The following is a 24151-nucleotide window of genomic DNA, read 5'->3' on the forward strand; positions in this document are numbered from 1 at the left end:
ATTATAATTAATTCTTAAAAAATTTTACACAAATCAAACCTTAAATTTTTGCCGGGCCAATGATTCACTCCTTTCTTTTAAGCCTTTTCCCAATAAATAAATTTAATAAAAAATAAAAAATATATATTATTAAAAATAAAATAATAATATAATCCAACCAAAGTTAAATTTAATTACTCATTTATAAATATAGACAAAATTTAAGTTTTACACTTTGAATTTAATGATTTTTTAAATAATTTTATTTAGAGAAGTGAGAGAATAATTTTGTTCTTAATATGTATTAAATTCATAATCTAAGAGAAGAAATGTATTAACCGAGAAATTTTAATTACATATTATTGATATTGATGATCGAATTTAACTAATTTAAACAAACATAAAATATATTAATTCATATATAAACATGGTTTTACAAGTAAAATAAAATACATACATTAAGTCAATATGCGTTTGATAACAAACAAATCGTTAAAAGATATACAATTCAATTAAAATATTATCACAAACATATCGTTATCTTTTAAAATTAGGGTAAATTATACTATTCCTCGTTAAATTATATTTTTCTCCTATTTTCCTCTCTCCTATTTTCTTCACTTAACTTTCATTTTTTTAATTTGCTCATTGAGTTTTACAAATTAAATCATTTTGCTCACTCTCTCGTTAATTATTTAATAGTGTTATGACATGACATAAGAAATTACATAAGCAACATAAAATCTTCATTTTTTATATTTTTCCTTTTTCTTTCCACTCATTTTCTCTCTACTTTGCAACTGTTTGTCGTTGTCAGCCACCACATCATTTTCATTTCGACCACCAGCCATCATCGTTGATGGTGGTCGCCCGTTCTCAAATTTCATAGGTTAATTCATCTCGACCTCTTGAGTCTGAATCTAGTGGTTGTTTCACCCAAAAATATCTCAAAACCCGTTAATCTGGGCTGAAACATTTCGACCACATCATTTTCATTTCGACCACCAGCCATCATTTACCCTTAATTTTTAAATTAGTGACCAAAGTCGGTCAGACCCTAAACAAAAGGGACTATTTGCATAGTTTACCCTTTATTTAATAAATCATAAATTCAAAAAACAATCACGTGCGAATAGTTTTTCTCAATTACAGAGAAAGTCCAAGCGCAGGCACTCGTATAAACAAGAATACGAAGACCACACAGCGGCACCCAATTCCCAAACTTATAAATCTTTCCTTAATAATCCAAACCATGTTGTCTTTCTATCTATAGAAATGTTCATCCACCAAATACCCTTTTCCACAGTCCCTTACAATGTCGCCATTCTCTCGCCTTCTTCGAATTTTCGGCGACACCCGAAGCATTTCCAAAGGCAGAGCACTCCACGCCAAGATCATCATATCCGGGGTTCCCCGAGATATTTACACCAACAATCATTTGCTGGCAATGTATGTGAAACTCGGCCGTATTTTTGATGCACGTAAAGTGTTCGATGAAATGCATGAAAGAAACGTCATTTCCTGGACGGCGTTGATTTCAGGATATTCTCAAGCTGGTATGGCGGAAAAGGCCCTAGAATGCTTCAGTTTGATGGTTAATGATGGTATGGAGCCAAACTATTATACCTTTGTTAGTGCTGTCTCAGCTTGTGCTAGCATAGGTTATGATAGAGCTGGGAAGGAAGTTCATGGGAAGATTTATAGGAGTGGAGTGGATTTTAGTACGCCTGTTAGTAACAGTTTGATTAATATGTATGGAAAATGTGGGTTGTTGAAGTCAGCTCATTTGGTATTTGATAGTATGTTGGAGCCGAATTTGATTTCTTGGACTTCAATTCTTTCTTGTTACAGTCAATGGGGAGAAAACTTGAAGAGTTCGAAGATTTTCGTGCAGTCGATAAGGGTGGGTGTGAGAACTAATGAGTTTGCTTGTGCAAGTGTTTTGAGTGCATGTGCAGGACTGGAAGACTTGAAGTTTGGAATGCAAATACATTGCTTGGTGGTTAAATGCGGACATGAGTTCGACAAATTTGTTGAGACGGGGTTGATTAATGTTTATGCAAATTGTAGAGACCTGAGTTCGGCTTGTCAGGTGGTTTTGGAGGTAAACCAATCAACCTTGGCGGCTTGGAATTCGTTAATTGGAGGGTACGTTCAACAAGGCAAGAGAAGAGAAGCCATAGATATTTTTCTTAAGCTGCACTCTTCAGGAATCAAGCCTAGTGAAAGAACATTCTCTTCTATACTTGGAGCCGGTGGTAATGCTGAAAATATTGAAGTTGGTAATCAGCTTCATTCTTTAATCATTAAAATGGGATATAATTCATTTTTAATTGTCAGAAATGCTGTTCTAGATTTTTACTCAAAATGTGGGCTTCTTCAGGAATCATTGAGAACTTTTGAAAATATGGACGAGCGTGATATAGTCTCTTGGAATTCGCTGATCTCTGGGTATGTTGGGTCAGGTCAACTTGAGGATGCCATCAATCTCCTGAAAGATATGTTATTTCAAGGATATAAACCCAATATTTACACATATTCTATCATTTTGAGTGTATGTAGTGATTTCCCAGCTATTGAGTGGGGAAAGCAGACACATTGCTGTATCATTAAACCTGCATTTGATTCCAATGTCGTTGTTGGAAGTGCCCTTATAGATATGTATGCAAAGTGTGGGGTACTGAATGCTGCTCGGAAAGTTTTTGATTCTTTAACTTCTAAAAATTTGGTTTCTTGGAATACTATACTTACAGGATATGCTCAACATGGATTTGCGATTGAAGCACTAGATATCTATAGTATGATGCAGAGAGGTGACGTCAAACCTAATGACGTTACATTCATTGGGTTATTATCAGCTTGTGCACATGCTGGTCTTTTAAAGGAAGGTTTGTCCTACTACGATTCCATGATTAGGGACCATGGTATTGTTCCAAGGCTTGAGCATCTAGCTTCAATTGTCAATCTTCTTGCTCGTAAAGGAGAAACTAGAAGAGCTTATGAGTTCATAAGGAGTTTCCCTATGGAGCCAAGTAAGGTGGTTTGGAGATGTCTTTTATCGGGCTGCAAAATTCACAAGGATCTAGTCTTAGGAAGACTTGCCGCAGAGAAAATTTTGAGTATTGATCCAGAAGATGCTTCGGCTCATATTATGCTATCAAATATTTATGCAGAGGCCAAAATGTGGGATGAAATACCGCTATTGAGAAAAATCATGAAGGAGAAGGCAATGAAGAAAGATACAGGATGTAGCTGGACAGAATTGAAGAACAAGATGTATTCTTTTTCTGCAAGTCAATCTACACAATATGAAGGGGTCGACCTAATCGAAGTTTTAAATCAGTTGACAATCCATTTGTTCGATGCAGAATATCTTCCTGATAACTCGTTCAATTTTCACAGTGAGAAAGAGCTGAGTCTGTGAAATGGAGAAAATCTTACTGCCATAACTTTTCATTCTATTAGATGTATCTTATTTTGGTATACACAGATCTAGAAAGACGTACACCAGGAGAAAGCAGGCAAAAAACACCTGAAAGCTGAGATCTTTCATCAATTATGGCTTCAAACAGTATGCAAGTATTCTTGTTCATATCAGAACTTAGAACTGTCTGAATCAGATGCCGTCATTCCATGCAGAATGCTGTAAATGAAGCAACGTCAAGTTGTCAGAATACGCAGCACACAATTGATGAACTGACACTGGTCGAAGCTTTAGGCAGCGGCATAGCTGGCTGTGAGGTTGGTTGATGTACTCTGGAGTTCGTACTCTTTAGTTTCATGGGGTAGGCTGAAAATGCTCTAATTCTAAGTCCTATGCTTGTTCTTTTAAATTTTGAAGGTGGTGGGTAGCCAAATTGGTAAGAAGTCGCTTCCTTTTGTTGATTTGATCAATTATTGAATTTTGGAAGTTCGTCTAATTAAAGGATCTTGCGAATAATGCAATTTAATTAAAATATAAATAATAATTAAAATCATCAAAATATATTGTATTCGTGATCTACAATCCTACATAACCAATTTAAAGTTTTCCTTATATTTTGAGTGTGACAAATAAAAATGTGTCGAATACAGATTTATTCACATTCAAATAAAACGAAACCAAAGTTTATTCATGTAGAGCAAAACAGATACTTCTTGGTCTTCATATCAATTCTAAATAAACATGTATGCTAAGTATGCCCTACTCTTATTTCCATTTACCAACTAACTTGATTAAACTCCTTTTAATTCTTAATCATATTGGAGATGAACTTAATATTTTACTGCAATTGATAACTCAACTCTTCCAACTCTTCTAAATTATTCCAATCACAGTTATTTTCATCCGCCATGCTTTCGACCAAAGCAAGTTCCTTCTCTAGCACTTCGTTTTTCTTTCGTTGTTTCTCTAACCTATCATTCAACTGCAATATGTTTCTTTCGAGAACAATGGTTTGGTCCATCATGTTCTTACCTCGTTGCTGTTCCGGTAAACTCTCGAACTTCTCGAGAATTCGACACGCTTCGGCTTGGGAAGGCCAAACATCCGGCCGTGCATCATAAGAAGTGAAGATTATAGCGCAAGCAGGAACGTCGCACAGGGTTGTCAGTTCACTCAGCTTCTTCAGCAGCCCAGCCTTTCGCTTCTTTAGAGTGGTTTTCCTGGCAAATTCGTTGGTAATCAGCTCGTACGTGGTCTTCTTTCTGCCCATGGTTGAGAATACAGGGAAAGAATTAACGCCGCACGCATACTCCATTATGGGAAAATTACAAATATAGATGGATGGTCATGAGCATATATGGTTAAATATCACAATGTGGTAATATGGTAATGGAACAGCTCATGGCTTTTTCATGGTAGTATTGTAACAGATAAACGGATAAACTTTCAAATATAACAATTTTAAACGACACGAAAGTATTCCGAGTTACGGTGTTTTCATGTATGAGTATATGGTATGCAATTTAAAATGGACAGCTAAGGAAAGATTTTACACCATTTATGTAAATATACTAATATGCGCTTACATTTACTTCGGCAATTAGCCAAATGATGCTAAGGAAAGATTTTACATTTACATTTACTTCGGCATTTAGGAAAGATTTTACATATTGCCACTAATAAACTAGTCGAACGTATTCACAAATGGATGATTTCCCCCCTCATTTTGTTTAATTACATTTAGATTTATAGCTTGACTGGGATGGAAAACTCCACGGGCAAGTTCTGGCATCCTATTGCAATTCACAAATGGATTCTGCTCTTTCAGTTAGCATGCAAATAATTGTCCATCTCAATGTTCAAAGTATTGTTATACTCGCAAATAGTCCACTTGCTAGGCTTTATGTTAAAATAGTAGGACGAAGCAAATATACACAGCGCTTGCATATGTGCCAACGTCACAGTAACTCACTTTGTTTTCATGCATTGCCAAGTATGCAAATCACATCTAGAAGTTCGGGCGTTGTGTGTCTGGGAAAGAGAGAAAGCTCTACTCACCAGATTCAAAGTCGAAACCTTCAGGATAAAAATTCTAGTTATATAGACTGATAATATAAGCTGAGAAAAGCATGTTCTCATGTTCTGAACTTTATTGTCTACTCTGCATACACATGCTCAATTAAATAAGCATAGGCATGCATACCTGTTTTTCCACACACTTTGCATTTACAGATGGCTTATCTCATATGCAGAGTTTTGTGTCCAAACAGCTTTCATTAATATGTTTCTCACATTTCTATTTCAAGTTTCATATTTCATTTCCTATAACTCCTCCAATTCAGTGCATTTTCGTTCTTTCGGATTCATCACAAGCAGTAATCTCTTTCAAGGCAGCAATTCAACAAAACCTCTTGCTGCTACCAGTAAATTTCTACAAGAAGAAGAGCCATCTAGGAAATAACAAAAGAGTAATTAGATCTCTGGGATTATTTCTCTCATTTCCACCTTTCACAAGAGCTTTGATTATCATCTGACAATCAGGACAGGATTACAAATGCTTCATCACCCTAGCAGGAAGTAGTTTTTGGTGATCGAGTAAGTCTGAAAGTTATTGGCAATTATCTGTTATAGTTCGTTGATAACTCTCTAAAAGAATTATCATTTTAACACTTTATACCTAGGTTTATCTTAAAATTGAGTATGTTTAAAAGCATTTAGGTTTAGTTTAGTCTTATATTTATATATTTTACATTGTTAAAAGTTTGGTTAAATTGGACTAATTTCTGGATTTTTCTGCTGAAAAAGGTGTAGATGTTGCAGCGTTGAAGCGGATACTACAACAATTGATGACTCACTAGGCTGGGCAGAACTTTCTGGAACGGGACAGCTGGATGGGACAGTTGTATCCTCTCCAATCAGCTGCTGCTACGTGGTAAATCATCATTGGAGACGATTTGGCCTCCTCAACCTATAAATAGGACCATCCTTAGCTCATTTGATCATCAACTTTTCATCTTCTCGTTTTTCTACACAAGTTTCTCGTTCCTTCTCCATGGCTTCCTAAGCCGCTCAGTTGGGGAGTGCTACAGCATCTGGGGATCAATCTTCGTCGAGCAGTATCGGCAATTAGCAAGATCGCTTTAGCTACTTAGACTTCACCTGAGATAGTGAAGTTTTAAATAGTTGAATCTATGTATTTGTGGATGCTGAATGTTCTAAACTTAGCCGTTTGGGTGGAAACTGTCTTTGTGAATGCTTTTTGAATAGTGAAAGAGATTTCATTATTTAAGTATGTTATTATTTTGTTTAGAGATAAATTGAATGATATGCATGTTAATTTCTTGGTATTGTGAGAATAAATGCATGTTGAGATATATGCCTCCAAGTGTTTAGCATCATTACTATGTGATTGTTTGTCTTAGTTAGCGCTAATCCATATTAATCCGTTAATAGTAATTAATGTTAAATACATTATAGTTAAATTAAATGCATGAACTTGACAAAGAATCCCTTTTAACATCTTACTCCAATTGATAGTTCACTCTGTGCTAAATCCTATGATGTAGCATGACTGCCTCTATTCAATTATCTTTTCTCTTTTAATAATTGTTTCATTTATATGTCAATTCAACCAACACTTAATTTTCTAATCCAATTGTAAACTTTTCTGCTGTCTGTGAGTTCTATCTCCGAAATCTCAAAAGGATTTTCACCTTATTACTTGGTGACGATACATATACTGACGTGATTGCTATAGCATTCATCACAGAGCTCCATTTGGCTCCGGGAGTAATCTTCTCAGCAACATACTTGAGTTTCCTTGTTTATCCAAAATCTTTTCCAACCTCAACTGGTTTCAACTTCATAAAAATTTATGCTTTCAAAGTATCTGCAATATCAATAGGTAAATCTCTTATGATGACTAAAAGTGAATAAATAAATAATCTGCTTGCCCGGAAGGTTGAAAAGGAGGATGGCTAGACAAACATAGTGCTTACGGGATAGATAAAAGAAATTCAATAACACATGGCCACAACACTAAGCATCCATGAAACCTATCCATGGCCACTTTTAATGGCATATCTGAAAACCTGATCACCCAATCTTGCTGTTGCTAAATCTGCACAAGCACACAACATATTCAACAAAATGAACTCATCTGGTGGCTGGTCATCCTACAGATGCCAGCAATCATGGATGCCCCCGAGACAAACCTCGCTTCCAAGTATGTACATAATGGAGTTCATATTTATGACACATCAAACTTCTAGTGGAAATGCATCTTATTAATAAACATTTAACCTTAACGTTATTAAAAGAAAAAATTATATTAAATCCACCTTCCAAAAAAAATTGTGTACAGATTTGAATTGATATCCAAATTCCCCCCAAATTCCGTATAATATCTTCATCAATTACTAGCTAGTTCAACAAAAACCTTGATAATGCATTTACAAACTGAATGTAAAATTTTTGTCCTACATGAAAGGGAAACAGAACTTTTAAGGTATATCTACTTGGGGACTTTATCATCAGAAGTTGAAGCCTTTCTAACAGATGTACCAGAGTTAGCTGATTCTTCATTTTCAACAAGCTTGCGGAGTCTTCCTTGCAAGGCTCGAACTCGATCCTCAGTCTTTCGAAGTTTTCTGTATCTGTAAATAGTCCAAAGTGCCAAACCGCCATAAACAAGCGTGTAAGACGCCCACACATAAGGATATGTTTCAGCATGCTCCTTGATTTTCCGATATCGTTCCTGCACCAGTTCCGATATGCTAGTTAGCGGATTAGTCGTAGTTTCCTGAGACGCTTCCCCTTCTCGCTGAGTCGCCATTGTCGGCCTTCTACAGTTATCAAACCCTGCTAATTATGCAAACGGTATAGTTAAGGTTTTAGATATCAAATGTATAATAAGTCTTATGATCAAAAGTTCAATAATTAATTCGGAAGGATATCTTAACCTTTGTTGCTCGGACTCGCCGGTATCGACACGCACTGAAACAAGTGACAGGACGAAGCTCGGAGAAGAAGAAAAGGCGGAGATAGTGAAGAACCAGAAGAAAAGGGGAAAATGAAGGAGGAGATGGCGGCGGTGGCAAAAGAAATTGAAACAAATAAATAAAATCGGGGTTGAAAACGGTCAAAATATTTTGGATTTTTCAAATTTGATTCTAACAATAAAATAAATCTAACAAGCATAGTGGGATGAAAATTTAATTTATATGCAATTAGGAGTTAACTTTTCATTGTTTTTGAAAAATGACATTACAAAGTATTCTCTAATGACCAGAACAGGGGATACATTTACACCACGATTTTGGATCAGAAGAGAGATTTAAAAAAATGATAGATCTATTTATTCTATCAATAATCGAGCCGGATCTGGTGTATCATAAGGGATTTGCCTTTTCTGTTGATTCCTACGGATTGGATAAAAACAATTCTTGAAAGGTATTCAACTCTAAGGATGAATCAAAAAAAAATCTTTATGGGTTCTACCTCCTGTTTTTATGAAGAAAATGAATCTTTTTATAGAAGGATAAAAAAAAATGGGTTCGGATCTCCTGCTGGAATGATTTAGAAGATCTAAAACAAAAAATAGTGGTATTAAATAGAAATATATAAATAATATAAAAATAATATAAAAATAATAATAATTAATAATATTAAATATTAATTTAAATATTAATAAATTCTACATAAAATATATAAGTAAATTAGAAGATATATTAGAATATATAATAGAATTAATATTCTAACATCTAATATAAATTATATATATAATATAAAATAATTTTAAAACGTTGTTTTTAAAAATATAAAATTTAATATTATTATCAAAAAATATTTTAAAGAAAATAAAATTATTCTTTGTAATAATAAAATTTAAAGTAAATTATTAACACTGATTCAAATCTCAATTTTTTATATGCTCAAAAATTCGAATTTAATATTTATTTAAATGATATTAATCTAATTATCACTAAAATAAACCTCATCGATCATAATCTCAAATTTTCGGAATATTCATTCATCTACAATTGGTTTACATAAACTAAATTTTTAAATATTTTATTGATTATAATCACAGTTGGAGCGGCGTGAGTGAATAAAGAATTCAAAACTATTACTAATGAACTTTCTCAAGCATAAACCAAAATCAAATCCACTGTTTATTCATTCAATTATGTATAAAAATCAGTCTCTTCACTAGTTCACTTCTTTCAAACCCTCACTATAAGATCACCGTAGCCACTTCCACCAACCCTCCGCCGATTCTCAACTCTCCTTCCCGCCATGCGCCGCTTCTCTCTAATCCCAAGCCTACGCCTATATTTCCTTCATCCTTCTTGGCCCCTGCTCGCCTCATGATGACTACGGTGTGGTGGTTCCGCACGAGCCGCCGTCGTTGTCTTCTTCTCTTGCTTTGCTCCCCTCTTCTGGTCCCCATTCTCTGCGCTACTTTCCCTCTGCTTTGTTTGGCTGAAGTCTTCTTTCGGATTTACCGGAGGAGTAGCAGCGGAAAAGCTACGGCGGCGCAAGAAGATGAGGAGAACCGGTTGCGGCAGTGTGAAGAAGGTTGTTACGGCGACAGAAAAGCGATGGAAGCTTGGCTGTTGCAAAGGTATTTGGAAGATCAACTGGCACTCGTTGGATCTGTTTATGATTGCGGCGATGATTTAGATGATCAAGATCTTGACAGTAAAAGACCACTTTTGAGCTGATTTTAGCTGTTGCTTCTTTTACTCTGTGTAAATTATGCCATTGATTTTAATTTTTGACTTCTCTTTTCTCCTCTCGAAATTTAGAACGACTGTTTGTCGCTCTGATTTGAACAGTGAAATTTAATAATAAAATATCATTAAATTTATTAAATGGTTGTAAAATATCATTAAATTATTATTAAATAACTCTAACGATTATTATAACGTTATAAGTTTTAATCAAACAAAGATGAGAGTCACGTTTTACATGTGAATATCAATATGGCCAACAATAAAATTTAGAGTAAAATATAGTAATGGTCATTGAATTTTTCTAAAGTTTTCATTTAGGTCTTTCAACTTTTAAAATTTACAATACAGTCTTCTAACATTTATTCCGTTTGCAATATGGTCCCCCAACAGTTGCAACGGGGACCATATTGCAAACGGAGTAAGTGTTGGAGGATCATATTGCAAATAGACTAAATGTTAGAGGATTGTATTATAAATTTTAAAAGTTGAGGGACCTAAATGAAAGATTTGAAAAAATTCAATGACCATTACTATACTTTACCCTAATTAATAAACGAAATTGAAAATGAGGACGAAGAGAAGAGATGCGAATGTGATGTTTATGGCCATAAAATTTTGCAAAAAAAGACACAAAAACACAAATAAATCCCCATCTCTAGACATTAATAATTTATAAACTACCAAACCCCAACAATTGACGCATATTGACGCATGCAATTGATTTTTTTAATTAATCATTTAGTATTTGATTTATTGGTCGACTAATCTAAATTGAATATCGTAGAGACGAGGATGATCATTCAAACATAGTTTGTTCTATTATCAAATGTCATAGTTCGAACTCCTAACCTTACTTAAAAAATCTAATGGCTCATCCCACTAAACCAACTGATTGTAGTTACGTATGCTATTAATTAATACACCAACAAAGTATAAATCTTCAAATTGGTATTTTCTTCATAAATAAAACCACAAAAAGCCATTTGGAAACCTTAACGATTATTCTTTGCTGTCAAGTATAAATCTTCAAATTGGTATTTTCTGTCAAGTTCACAGCCATAGACGCCATAGCAGATAAGCGCAACGATGGCATCACTCCATGAAAACATCATCCGACAACCCCTTCTTCAACCACAAACTTCGGACATGAAATCCGAGACGACAAGTTTGGAGCTGGAGAGTGTTTTGTCGGACGCTAACCTTTCCTTGTTTAAGCGTTTGAGAAAAGCAACATGGATCGAGTCGAAGCTCCTTTTCCACTTGGCAGCACCGGTTGTTATCGTATACATGATCAATTATCTCATGTCTATGTCCACCCAAATCTTCTCCGGCCACCTTGGTAATCTTGAACTAGCCGCCGCCTCCCTCGGAAACACTGGCATCCAAGTCTTTGCTTACGGCCTCATGGTACGTACTTTCATCAACTTTTCTTTTTCATATGACGGATTTTCAAAGATTGAATCTTGACACTCAAAGACTGAATCTTGATCATGATAACTAGAAACAAAAACCCAATACTTTATGAATAATCTCAAGGGTGTACGTATAATTATATATATATGATGACATGATGAACTTTGTTTTATGATATTTATGACGTAGTTAGGAATGGGGAGTGTAGTGGAAACACTTTGCGGACAAGCCTTTGGAGCACACAAATACGACATGTTAGGCATATATCTTCGCGTACACCATAAATTTCCCGATACAAAATTTTCTGCAGGCTCAGAGCATAGTGTGTCCTAGTGCTTACATATCCACAGCCACATTAATCATACATCTACTGATAAGTTGGGTTGCGGTGTATAAAATGGGGCTTGGTTTGTTCGGTGCGTCGTTGGTGTTGAGCTTGTCGTGGTGGATCGTGGTGGTTGCTCAATTGGTATATATAGTTAAAAGCGATAAGTGCAAATATACATGGAATGGGTTCAGTGGTCTGCCGGGATTCTTCAAGTTATCGGCGGCGGCGGCGGTGATGTTGTGCTTGGAGACTTGGTATTTTCAGATTATGGTTCTGCTTGCAGGGTTGCTTGAGAACCTAGAATTGGCTCTGGATTCACTCTCCATTTGGTAAGTGCAAATCAGAAATACATTACTATTTAAGTCTTAACAAACTGGTATTATAAAATTTAGGGTAAAGTATAGTAATGGTCACTGAACTTTTTTAAAGCTTTCATTTAGGTCCTCCAACTTTTAAAACTTGCAATACAGTCTCCCAACATTAATTCCGTTTGCAATATGGTCCCCTAACAGTTACGTCGGGGACCATATTGCAAACGGACTAAATGTTGGGGGACCATATTGCAAACAGACTAAATGTTGAGAGACTGTATTACAAGTTTTAAAAGTTGAGGGACCTAAATGAAAGCTTTTGAAAAGTTAAGTGACCATTACTATACTTTACCTTAAAATTTACAGTAGGATATTGGTTCATTATCTTTGATAATAAAGTTATTAGAATATGATATTACTTGGAAATATCGTATTTATTTGGTTTATTTAAGGAATATAAGATTAAAATATCTAGTTGAAAAAATATAAGATTATTTGAATACATATTTTATTAAATTATATATATGATGTATGTTTTTAACAAGTAAAATTTTAATATTAAATTATTAATATTTAAATAAAAATTCATAGCAATATTTTAATTATTACACTACCTAACTTTTAAAAAAGATACATTTAACATATAGTTAATATAATAAGTATATCAAACTTATATTTTCAAATATTTTTCATAAATATCATATTTATATATATAAAATATAAAAAATATAATATTATGATCTCGAGTGAACAAAGATGTCATTTTTCAATGTATAAGATATATATATTTTAATAACTCAAAATTCGATATTATTTTAAATAATTACATATTTTACAATCATCTTTTCATCTCATAAAATTATAAATGATTAATATATTAAATATTAAATATATAAAAAATTAACTACTCAAATTTATTAATATTTTATTATATCAAGTTATATATATATTATGTTTACAATTTTAAGTAAAGCACAAATAATAAAATTGAGAAAGACTCGTACGAAAAAATCATTATTCTAAGGATATTATTGTCCAAATTAGTAAAAATTGTATAATACTTGGGGGGAGTTTGGATGGAGGATTTTAACATTACTGGTGGGAATATTTTTTTCCTACTTGTGATTCTCATTTTTGGATGGACAATATTTTTAATAGGGGGTAATATAATGTGACCAACATTAACTAATCCCATGGTGGCTTAGGTATTTTTTGTTTCCCTTCAACTTAGACTAAAATGTCTTTGTCCTAAAAGGTTTATTTAAAAAATACCCTTATATTTCAAAAGCTATAGTATATTATCATAAATTTATTAGCATAACTTTATTTCAAAAATATTCCCAACCGGGAATTTTATTTATTTATTTATTATCATAAATTTTTAAATATTAATTAAAATTAAAAAAAATGATATATTTACTCTTTTAATCTACACATTTATCTTTTAAATTTTGTAAAAAAATTATATAAATTTTATGAATTTAAAATTTAATAAAAAATATATATAAATTAAAAATAATACAATAATATATTTTCTATAAATTTTTATATAAATATTTGGAATTCAACTTGTTAAAAAAATATCATAAGGACAATTTAGTAAAATATGCATTCCAATAATATTTTATTCCTTTAACCAAACACTGTAATCATACATTCCTGTCAAACAAACCAAACACAATAATATAACATTCCCAGTAATGTGTAAGGTAATGTAACATTCCAGTAATCTTATTCCCGAAAATAATATTACATTCCATGAACCAAACGCACCCTTAAGAATTTGGAGAATGACATTCCCACCCTTTTAACACAAAACTACTAGTATTGATAATAAGTTATTACTTATTAATGATCTTTTTCACGAACCAAACGTGAGAATATAATTCCGAAAAATATTATTCCCTTTATTAACGATATTTTCATGAACCAACCCCCCTCTAATAGTAAAAGGAAAATCCGTCGACTTTATATGTAGTATAAATACTTTAAATACAAATATGATAATATGTAATGACAAAATACACGCCGAAACATGAATACCCAAATTTCCAACTCGAATGACTCAGGCTTATTATAGCTCCCAACCCCGAGATGTAAAAATCAATTAAATTGCACTGGTAATTGAAAGTTAATTCTGCACAATATACTTACAAAGGCATGATCCGTCCAACTTCATCATGCATATTAGCCCATCATCCAACTGCGGACAGATGCTCGAGGAACGGTTGGCAAGCCAAGTTCACCTTCACCCTGCAGAGCATCCAAGTTAAAATAAAAATTAAGATATTATAGTTGGGAGATTAGATTCAAATTCAGATCTCAAGATTTAGATATTTCGGCACCTCAATCAGTTATAGCTCTCTATAACTAACGTGAGCTCGACAAAGCAGATGACCATTGGTGGAAATACAAAAAACTTAGGGACTTAGAATAGAGAAAATGAGCTCCTTGGTTGCGAGTGTCCCATACATACCCATGTTTGATACAGGTATGCTAAATTTTCCAAGATTTTCATGTATATCTAAAGTCCTTCCGACGACCACATGCTCATACATATGTCTGATTATGTGTTAGGTTCGGGTGTCAGACACGTACTTCGAGAAAAATAATGAGTTCTAGAAACATAGATTTTTCTCATATAGTTAAAATTGGGATAGTGCCGGAAAAGTGGACAATAAAATTTGAACAAAATGCCTATTTGCATCGAGCAGCAAAAGAATGATAAACAGTACGTATATCTTGATTCTCGTATTGGATGCTAATACAAAACTTGACTAAAATTGGAGGGTATTTAAGTTTACCTGGGCATTAGCCCTACCAGCTGCTGCTGCATTTCCTGATGGAGCTGAAGGTAAATTGAGCTCTGCAAACAAATCCGGTTCCTCCTTGTCAGGTTGAAGATATGAAGGAACGCCATCAGCTTCAGTTCCCATGTCAGCTTCCAAAGCATCAAGTTCTGCCATCAAAAAAGGATTGATGGCAACATATAAATTACATACATGCAGTTCTACCCTAAAGTCTTTCAGACAACAAAAGGCACGTTAAAGGACTGTGAAAAAAATCAAGGGTATCAACACATTGACTTCTTCCAACGTTACAGGTAAACATAGTCGGCAATACTTCTATCAATTTATACAAAAGGCAAACAAGAAATAAAATTTTAAGTCCATGCTTGTGACTTTAAATAAGGCCGATGCTTACCGCCCATGAGTTCATCTTCATCAATATCATCAGGCACATTATAGATTCTGCCTAGGGTCTCTTGAATTTTATTACTCATATCCATCATCTCATCTTGCAAGTTCTACAAGTAAAAAGAAACAAATATCAGTGACACTTCATTATAATAGACGCAACATGGAGAATGGAAAGTATAAAAGAGTAAAAACGTCTATATCTTGAATCTTCAGTCTTTATCATTCCTTTCAGCTCGTTTTTTGATAGGAAGTGTAGGTCTCATTAAAAAAACTCTTCATGATTAATGGAACACCAATCGGTGTTCCTTAATCAGCGGAATGAGGAAAAGAGTGCCTCAAAATTCATTAATAAGTAAAAGATTACATAATGTTTAAAACAAACAAACCCCTTACAAAAACAACCCGAAACACACCAGTACAAACATCCTAACCCAACAAATAATAACTACCCAATACTAACCTTAGCTAAGCTATCAGCTTCTATATTTGTTGTTCTGTCAACCCATCTGATAGCTCCTTCCAAATCTCTTGTCATGAAAACAATGTCTTTCACTAGATGAAGGAAAACACCAGTACAACTATCTAAATTCTTAACCCAATCCACAACAAGTTTGCTATCAGATTCAACAATCCACCGATTCTTAAACCTCTGAAGAATAGGCTCCAAGATAAGTACACCCCTCTTAATGGCAATAAGTTCCAGCAAAGTTGGAGGGCCTGGATATGCAAATTCTTTAAAATAACCCATAATCTTGCCAGCCTCATCTCTTAGTAAACCACCTACACCACTCTTTCGCCAATCATTGCAAACTGCTGTATCTACATTCAATTTTAGATAATCCTTTGGAGGAAGAATCCAGGACACAATTTTAGTAGCCGCATTTCTGGAAGAAGAACAAAACTCTGAAATAGATGGATCACTAATCAGGGAGTCTTTAGTAATAGTTACCTCGTTGAACTTAGCTAAGAACCAAGAAGCAAGCCTTAGCCTAGCCATGAAAAAATAACTCAATCTGATCCAAAGACCTTCCTTCAAACACCACGACATTCTTGAATTTCCAAATAGTCCAAAGCACTGCCCCCGGAATAAGGACCAAATAGAAGAAGAAAGCAACATATCATTCTAAGCAAGTAAAAATCCTTGTGCATTTACATGAAGAACCGAACTAATTTTCCAAAAATTCAAAAACTTATTCCATAGGGACCATGCCACCGTGCAAGAGAAAAATAGGTGAGGGACAGATTCAATCTCTCTTTTACACAAAGGACAAGAAACATCAACAATCCCCACAACCCCTCTTTTTTGTAACTCAAACTTAACTGTAAATTTCTGATGGGCTACTTACCACATAAAAGTTTCTATTTTAGGAGGCACCAACCCCTTCCAAATACATTTCTCCTAAAAATTGTCTTTTACCGATTCAACAAAACAAGTCTTCATACAAGAGTTAACAGTAAATATGCCTTCCCCATTCCCTCTCCAAAGCATACCATCTCTTTACTCTTGGGATAGACTGAAGTTATGAATGATGGCTAGAAAATTAGAAAATTGTTCTAACTCCCAATCACATAGGTTTCTTCTCAACTGTACATACCAAGACCACCCCGATGAATTGAACTCACCAAATTCATTTAATATAACAAACTGATTCAAAGAAAGAGCATATATTCTCGGGAAAGCAGACTTCAAAGGATGATCTAGAGCCCAAATATCAAACCAAAACCTTATTCTCTCCCCATTACTCACTTTGACTTGGAACATCCTATGAATCTTAGCACCAAACTCATCATCTTTAAAATGATTATTAACCACCGATTTCCAAATCCAAGAAGCATTTGTTGGTAATTTTTTAGAGAAAAAAATCATATTAGTGTTCTGATTATATTTGGAACAAATCATCTTCTTCCAAATTGATTCGCTATCATTAGCAAACTCCCAAAACCATTTCTCTAATAAGGCCCTATTCATAAAATTAAGATTCAACACACCCATACCACCACAACTTCTTGATTTACACACTGCTAACCATTTGACCCAGTGTATTTTCTTAGATTCTGCCCCTCCTCCCCAAAAAAAATTGGCCATGATGGATTGCAACTTAGAATTCACTGCTACTGGAATTTTAAACATAGACAAATAACATGTAGGTAGAGAGCATAATACTGATTTCAATAAAACCAGTCTCTCTGCCAAAGAAAGAGTTCTTGCCTTCCAACACGACAGTTTCTTGAAAAATTTCAGCACAACCGGATCTCACATAGCAGCAGAGTTCCTATTTGCTCCAAGCGGCAGCCTTAAATAATCATAAGGGAAAGTACCAACTGCACACCCAAGGTCCCCCGCTCACTCCTTGACCTCTTCATCAGTAATATTAATGCCAAATAATTTACTTTTGTTGAGATTAAGCTATAGACCGGACATAATTTCAAAAATCCGCAGAACTCTCTTAACGTTTAAAATATCCGTCTTAGAAGCATTACAAAAAATAATAAGGTCGTCTGCAAATTGCAGATGGGATAGCATGTAAGAACCTTCTTCTTTGCCTACAACCAAACCATTGAACAACCCCGAAGAAACTGCCTTGAGAAGAAATAGATTATGTAGCTCTCCTATAAAATTAAACAATAATGGGGAAAGTGAACAGCCCTGTCTAAGAGCTCTTAACATTGAAAATTCCTCTGTAGGCACACCATTAACCAACATTGAGACCGAGGCTGTGGTAACACACTTTCTTATCCAGCTGCACCATTTTATGCCAAAACTCATTTTGTCCATAACTTTGAAAAGAACATCGTATCATAAGCCTTCCTGAAATCTACCTTAAACACAACCCTTCAAGCCTTTCTTTCTCCAAAAATCTATTCTTTCATTAGATATAAAAGAACAATCCAAGATTTGTCGGCCAGGAGTAAAAGCAAATTGTGAAGCACTAATGACATCTATTCCTTTCAGCTCCTTCTTGGCAGATTTCAAGGCTGACATCTGGCACAGGAAAATAATTATGATTTAAAAATCCCAAGGAGTAGTTCAAACATAGGTTATGCAATTCGGGGTCATCATGGCTTGAACTGATGCCAGAATGAGTATAAACAATTTGGGATACAGATTGTCATTCATCACATAATCATGACAGAAAACTCTCTCAGCACGAAATGGTTTATCCTACCTCCCACAAGGTAGGCTGGCAATACCAATATGGGAACTGAAAAAGCTACGATTTTATCCTCCTGATTATGCCCCTTAGGGCACTATCAAGAAACATAAATGTTTTACAGTAAATATACAACTGCCCCAATAGATACACTATATCAAGTAGAAATTACCCTCAATTTTGTAAAAAGACCAACAAAAAAAATGGCAGCTCATCAATTACACCAATACTCCTGAAAAAATATAAACAAGATGAGCAATACTAATGACTGAACAAATATCAATATCATTTTAGAAGAAAAACAATAGTCTTATCAGTTAATGCAAGTCTGCAACAGGTCAGATACATAAATGAAATACAGAAGGAAGTCAAAGGCCACCACATAAAGTTTGCTGAGCATCTTTAAGACCCTCAGATGCAAAAGCAACTTGATCAAGGTTGAACGTCTGATTATAAAGCATATCACGTTGACCTTCATACCTGTACAGAAGCCATAAGTGTAAGAGATGATGGTATAGAAAATAAAATACTCAAACTAAAAATGAGGTCAAATTAACAGAGATATTTCCCCAATATTGTACCAAAAAATAGATAATAAAACCCCCCTTTAATGTTAAGAAAACACACACACACACACACAAATTTACAACCTTTAGCCACAAATACCAATCAAGAAACAGACTGCAAAGGCATATATTGATTCATAAAGCAAACAAGTTCAATAACTTGCTGGTGGTTTCAATGACTATTATAATCTATGTTACTCGGACCTGAGTGCAAGTGTTGGACATGGTATGGCTAGAATTTTTTCCATATATTTGAAATACCCTTGGAGGTTATATCCAGAATCCGATTGTCGGACACGGGCACTTCATGAAAAATAAAGCGTCCCACCAAACATATATAGAGAAGAATGTACAAAGCATGTACGTACATAGTTCAAAGATTGTACATACATAGTTCAAAGATTGTACATACATAGAAACTCGACATAAATGGGTGCAAGCAAGAATTAGTGAATGAAGTTAAGGAGAGATTTGATAGAGAAGAATAATGTACATTCGTTTTTGCTTGAGAACCATCATGGCTCGAGCTTTAAGAGCCTCTTGAGAAGGGCCAGGCCTTGTCTTTTTTTATCTGTTCTTTATACCTACTCAATTCAGCATCAAGCTTCTTCAACTTCTCACCAACCGTATCCCTTCTTTTATTGATCTGATTACGAAACCCAATATATATAATTTCACAATTACAAAATTATGAAATGAAACAACCCAACCAAGCACGTAACACCTGTACTAAGTCGGAAATCGACGGGTCAAACGAAAATTTGAAAAAAGAAAAACAAATCAAAAGATAAAAGGAGAAAGAGAGAAACCCGATCGGAGGCATCTTGAATTGAAGGTGGGGGCTCTTTGTCTTTCTTAACGCCGAACACTCTTCTCATCTTCTTTCCTTAATTAAGATATTGATTTTGGATTTTGGATTTGGGGATTATTCTGTTCGTAGTTAACCAGTATAAGAATTTTCTAAGAACGGGTTTGAAAAGTTCAAAAAACAAAACTAATTTGACGCGTCTTTGTGCACCGCTATAAATAAACATAATTAATTATGGGTAAATTCTGCTAATGTTCCCTTATGTTTTTGATCTGATCGATTTTAGACACCAATTCAAAAAAGAATAATTTTGACCTCTTACATTATCAGTTTATTCGATTTTAATCTATCATCTGTTAATTCTCATTAACACCCTAACAAAAATATTAAGTGGTAATTAAAAAATTAAAAAAATCTACGTAATCACCAACTATAAGTGATGTGTCTTCTTTTTCTTCTTCTTCAGTAAACTTGCAAAAGAGAACAATGAACAAATGAACAACTAAATGACTAACTATTATCAAAAAATAAACAAAAAGTTGAACAAATTTAGAAACCCAAGCAATATATACATAAAATAGTGAGTAAAATGATTATAGTTAACAAACTTATCATTTTAATCTCTTATCCGTTAACTCATATTAACTTTTTAACTGAAATATTATGTGATAATTAAAATATTAAAAAATTTCTATGTAATTGTAGACACTCATTTTTGTCCGTTTTTTATAGCAATATAATATAATTTTTGAAAATGTTTTTAAAATATATGTACTATATAGTTTCAAAAACATTTCGAAAATATATATAGTATATAGTTTTTAAAAAAAATTTGAAAATATATATAATGTATAGTTTTTGAAAATGCATTTGAAAATATATATAATATATAGTTTTGAAATCATTTTGAAAATATATATAATATATAGTTTTTAAAAAAAAACATTTTTGAAAAATTATATAATATATAGTTTTAAAAACATATTTTGGAATCTTATATAATATTCTTAAATCATTTTTGAAAACTATATAATATATAGTTTTAAAAAAATATTTTTGAAATATATATATTATATAGTTTATATTATATTATTATTAGTATGTTATTATTATTATTATTTTCATTTCATTTCATTTTATTCATTTAATTTAATTTAATTTAATTGTTTTTTTGGGTCCAGATCCAGTCCAACAAGTCTCAGTTCGGTTTGGAAGGCCTGAACCAACCCAGTAAGCGTTAGGGTTTGGAACCCTAAAAATGATGCCAGTCAATGCGCCGCATGGGGGAGTCAAGGGGACACGCGTGGCCAACAGTCAATACCAAAACAGTCGGCCGGGATCCCGGGACTGACCCATCCCGGGATAGCCGGTCAACCACGAACCCATGACCCCGAAATATCCGGGATTGTCCCAGAAATCACCGGAAACAGCCTCCCAACGGGCTATATAAATACTAGAGGAGAACGGTATCAGAAAAGAGAGGACCATCATCGAGAACCATTGAAGACAGTAAACCGAAGAACCATCAACAGTACCCAAAATCTATAGAGACCACCACGGTCAAACAAATCATAGCCAACTACGAACGAACCCACAATACCAACACATCAAACACGAGAGAGAACCACAAACGCAAGAACAACAAAACCAAGAACCATTTTCTGGAACAAAACATCATCAAGCCAAGATACTAACAGAAAAAACCATCATCAACGGTGAGAACCATAGCACCATCACGAGAAACCATCAACAGAGGGTACACAGGAGATCCATCAACACAGAAACCTCAACCGAGACAACACCACAACAACCACAAACATAAAATACCAAAATCCGAAACCTACCACAGCAACCAAAAGCCAAAACGAAACTCATAAAAACACACAAAAATACAAAAACAAAGAGCACCGGGGAAGTGAAAGGTCTCGCCGGAATAGGTAAAGGCCGAGACTTTCGTTTTAGATCTACACCGATTGGCAAGGTTTTTAGGGTTTTGGGCTTCAGGTTCATGTTTAGGGTAGCTAGAGGAGCATTTTGAGAGTAGGTTAGATTTTCCGGCCACCACCGTCGGTGGCCGGAAGCGGCGGCGTTCGGTGGCAGAGGCTCGGCCGAGGGGGCTGTTTGAGAGAGTTATCTCTCATTTGAGAGAAGAATAAGTCTGGAAAATGAGAGAAATGAATTGAAATGGGCGTTTTAGGCTATTTATATACTAGGGACTGCCTTGTAATTAGAGGATAGTTAAATCCTCTCCGCCGTCCCCCAAGGTTTGAAGTGCATTTCATTTCAGTCACCGTATGCAATTTGGCCACGGACTTTTCAATTGATTCAATTTGGTACCATTCATATTTTACATTCTTTGCAATTTAACCCCTAATTTCTTATTTTACTTTATTATTATCATTTTTAAATTATTATTAGTATGATTTATTTTTACTTCATATCGTTTTCCATTTTATTACTATTAAAATATTTTTTTTGGCCTTTTAATTTTATTAACTTATTTTTCCATCTAACATTATTCTCCTTTTTTAGTAGTAATCTCAATCGGTCAAAGGTAAGTAATCTGAATCGATTTTTTTAAAATTTTAATTTAAGTTTCTAATTTTTCACAATTAAAGACAACCGACGAATTAATTGGTACCGAAAGGGCGGTTCAAGGGTGCTAATCCTTCATTGACCGTAACCGACTCCCGAACCCGACACATTTCTGGTACAACGTAGATCAGGTAAGATGGTGCCCGACCCACCTAAATTCGTTTTAAAATGGTCGGTGGCAACTCTAACCCAATTCATTCAAGTCGAAGCCCAATTCCGGGCCCCAACCGAAAGACGGTTGCGACAGCTTGGCGACTCCGCTAGGGACAGGTAAGTGAGTCAGGCCAGAATTAATTTCCGGTTGTCTTTTTATGCGAAAATTGTAAATTTAAATTTTAATTTATTTATTCGATTCCAATTATTTACCTTTGATTATTTTTCAATTAAATAGTTGTACTAACATTTTTTTCCAATGATTTTAGATTTTTTAAAAGTTTCTATCTCAGGCTCTGTACCCGAGCTCCGAACCCTTTTAAGTGGGGGCGAAAGCGACGCCTTCGTGTGAATTTATTCACCGTATAGGCCTAGCAAGTAACCTTCGGGATTCATATACCTTATGCCTTCGTGTGAATTCATTCTCCGTATGGGCATAAGGGAATGTTTCCTCTCGAGTTTAACTTAGTCCACACAAGCTTATAATGGGCTTAGGACTAAGGGTCTGGCAAGCCCAAGGGGGCACCGACAAGGGGAACTCGAGTACCTTTTTAGAACCTAAACCGGGAGAGTACAGGGAATTAGAGCCCACTCTGAAACCTCATTCCAAACCCTAGGTTGTTTTATTTCATGCTTTATTTTCTGTTCAAAGCATGCGAACTAGACAAGCATGTGGTTAGGTTTTGTTTGAAATTAGCATGCGGGATAGAGATCATGTCCGGGTAGGAATAATAAGCATGTGGGGTAGATATCATGTGGGGTAGCATTTTTCATTTTTATTATTGTTTTGATTTACCTCACTAACTCTTTTTATTTTATTATTATTATTTTTTCATTTTGTTCTCATCATTCGCATCATTTAAAACGAGGTGTTGATCCACCAAAAATGTGTTTGTTAAACGTAAATAATCTGCATTAACAGACAAAGGGGTTATAATACAAAGAGATAAAAAAAACTCAGAAGTCCAACCGTGGTCAAAGAATACTCAAAGGCAAAGTTGCAGGGGCAATACGAGGAAAAGGTCACTGACCCGGTCGCTCCTTTCGAAAACTACAAGAACAAGATGGTGAAACCCTAGCTGAGCTGGATGCCATTACTGACGAATTCAAGAAGCAAGCTTCGGATAGTTTCTCTCGATGGAGGGCTCCAATGACACTTTCGTTAGAAACAAGCTCGGTAGAAAGTGAAAGTCGGAGATGCAGTCCTTCGAGATCTTTTTTGGGGCAAGCATCTCATTATTTGCACATTTTAGCCAAAGGAGCCGGAATGGTTCGACAGGATATTCAACTAGTGAAAAAGACGAATCAACTTGTCAGAAGCTGTACATGATTTGTACCATCAAAAAGAGTTTTTTGTCTCTTCAGACGTAACACTTTTGTCACCAATAAGGGTTATTCAGAATAACAGGCACATTTTTTGGATCAATGCCTCGGACATTTCATGCATCATATATTTAGACATTTTGCATTTCTTATTTTCTTTGC

General features: G+C 34.5%; 4 protein-coding genes and 2 pseudogenes across 5 annotated transcripts; 3 read left to right on the forward strand and 3 right to left on the reverse strand.

Moving 5' to 3' along the window:
* The first annotated feature begins 1190 nt into the window (after positions 1–1190).
* On the forward strand, positions 1191–22195 carry LOC120180804 (pentatricopeptide repeat-containing protein At2g27610-like). Of its 2 annotated transcripts, XM_039186098.1 has the most exons (3): positions 1191–2430; positions 2542–3558; positions 22183–22195. In XM_039186098.1, the coding sequence occupies exons 1-2, from the start codon at positions 1295–1297 to the stop codon at positions 3401–3403; spliced, it is 1998 nt and encodes a 665-aa protein (XP_039042029.1). In that variant the 5' UTR covers positions 1191–1294; the 3' UTR covers positions 3404–3558; positions 22183–22195. The 2 variants fall into 2 exon arrangements, with proteins under 2 accessions (XP_039042029.1, XP_039042028.1); XM_039186097.1 differs by having other exon boundaries at positions 1191–3558.
* LOC120180806 (agamous-like MADS-box protein AGL80) lies at positions 4188–4869 on the reverse strand. The gene has a single exon (XM_039186099.1). The coding sequence runs from the start codon at positions 4716–4718 to the stop codon at positions 4242–4244; it is 477 nt and encodes a 158-aa protein (XP_039042030.1). The 5' UTR covers positions 4719–4869; the 3' UTR covers positions 4188–4241.
* On the reverse strand, positions 7652–8508 carry LOC120180808. The gene is made up of 2 exons (XM_039186101.1): positions 8365–8508; positions 7652–8263 (listed from the first exon to the last, which is right to left on the reverse strand). Exon 2 carries the CDS (start codon positions 8235–8237, stop codon positions 7917–7919), a length of 321 nt encoding a protein of 106 aa, XP_039042032.1. The 5' UTR covers positions 8238–8263; positions 8365–8508; the 3' UTR covers positions 7652–7916.
* On the forward strand, positions 9480–10178 carry LOC120180807. The gene has a single exon (XM_039186100.1). The coding sequence runs from the start codon at positions 9772–9774 to the stop codon at positions 10126–10128; it is 357 nt and encodes a 118-aa protein (XP_039042031.1). The 5' UTR covers positions 9480–9771; the 3' UTR covers positions 10129–10178.
* Positions 11227–12214, forward strand: LOC120180744 (annotated as a pseudogene).
* LOC120180809 lies at positions 14168–20037 on the reverse strand (annotated as a pseudogene).
* Positions 22196–24151: the final 1956 nt, after the last annotated feature.

The sequence above is a fragment of the Hibiscus syriacus genome, unplaced genomic scaffold (assembly GCF_006381635.1).
Source record: "Hibiscus syriacus cultivar Baekdansim isolate YM2019G1 unplaced genomic scaffold, ASM638163v2 tig00112501_pilon, whole genome shotgun sequence".
NCBI lineage: Eukaryota > Viridiplantae > Streptophyta > Magnoliopsida > Malvales > Malvaceae > Hibiscus > Hibiscus syriacus.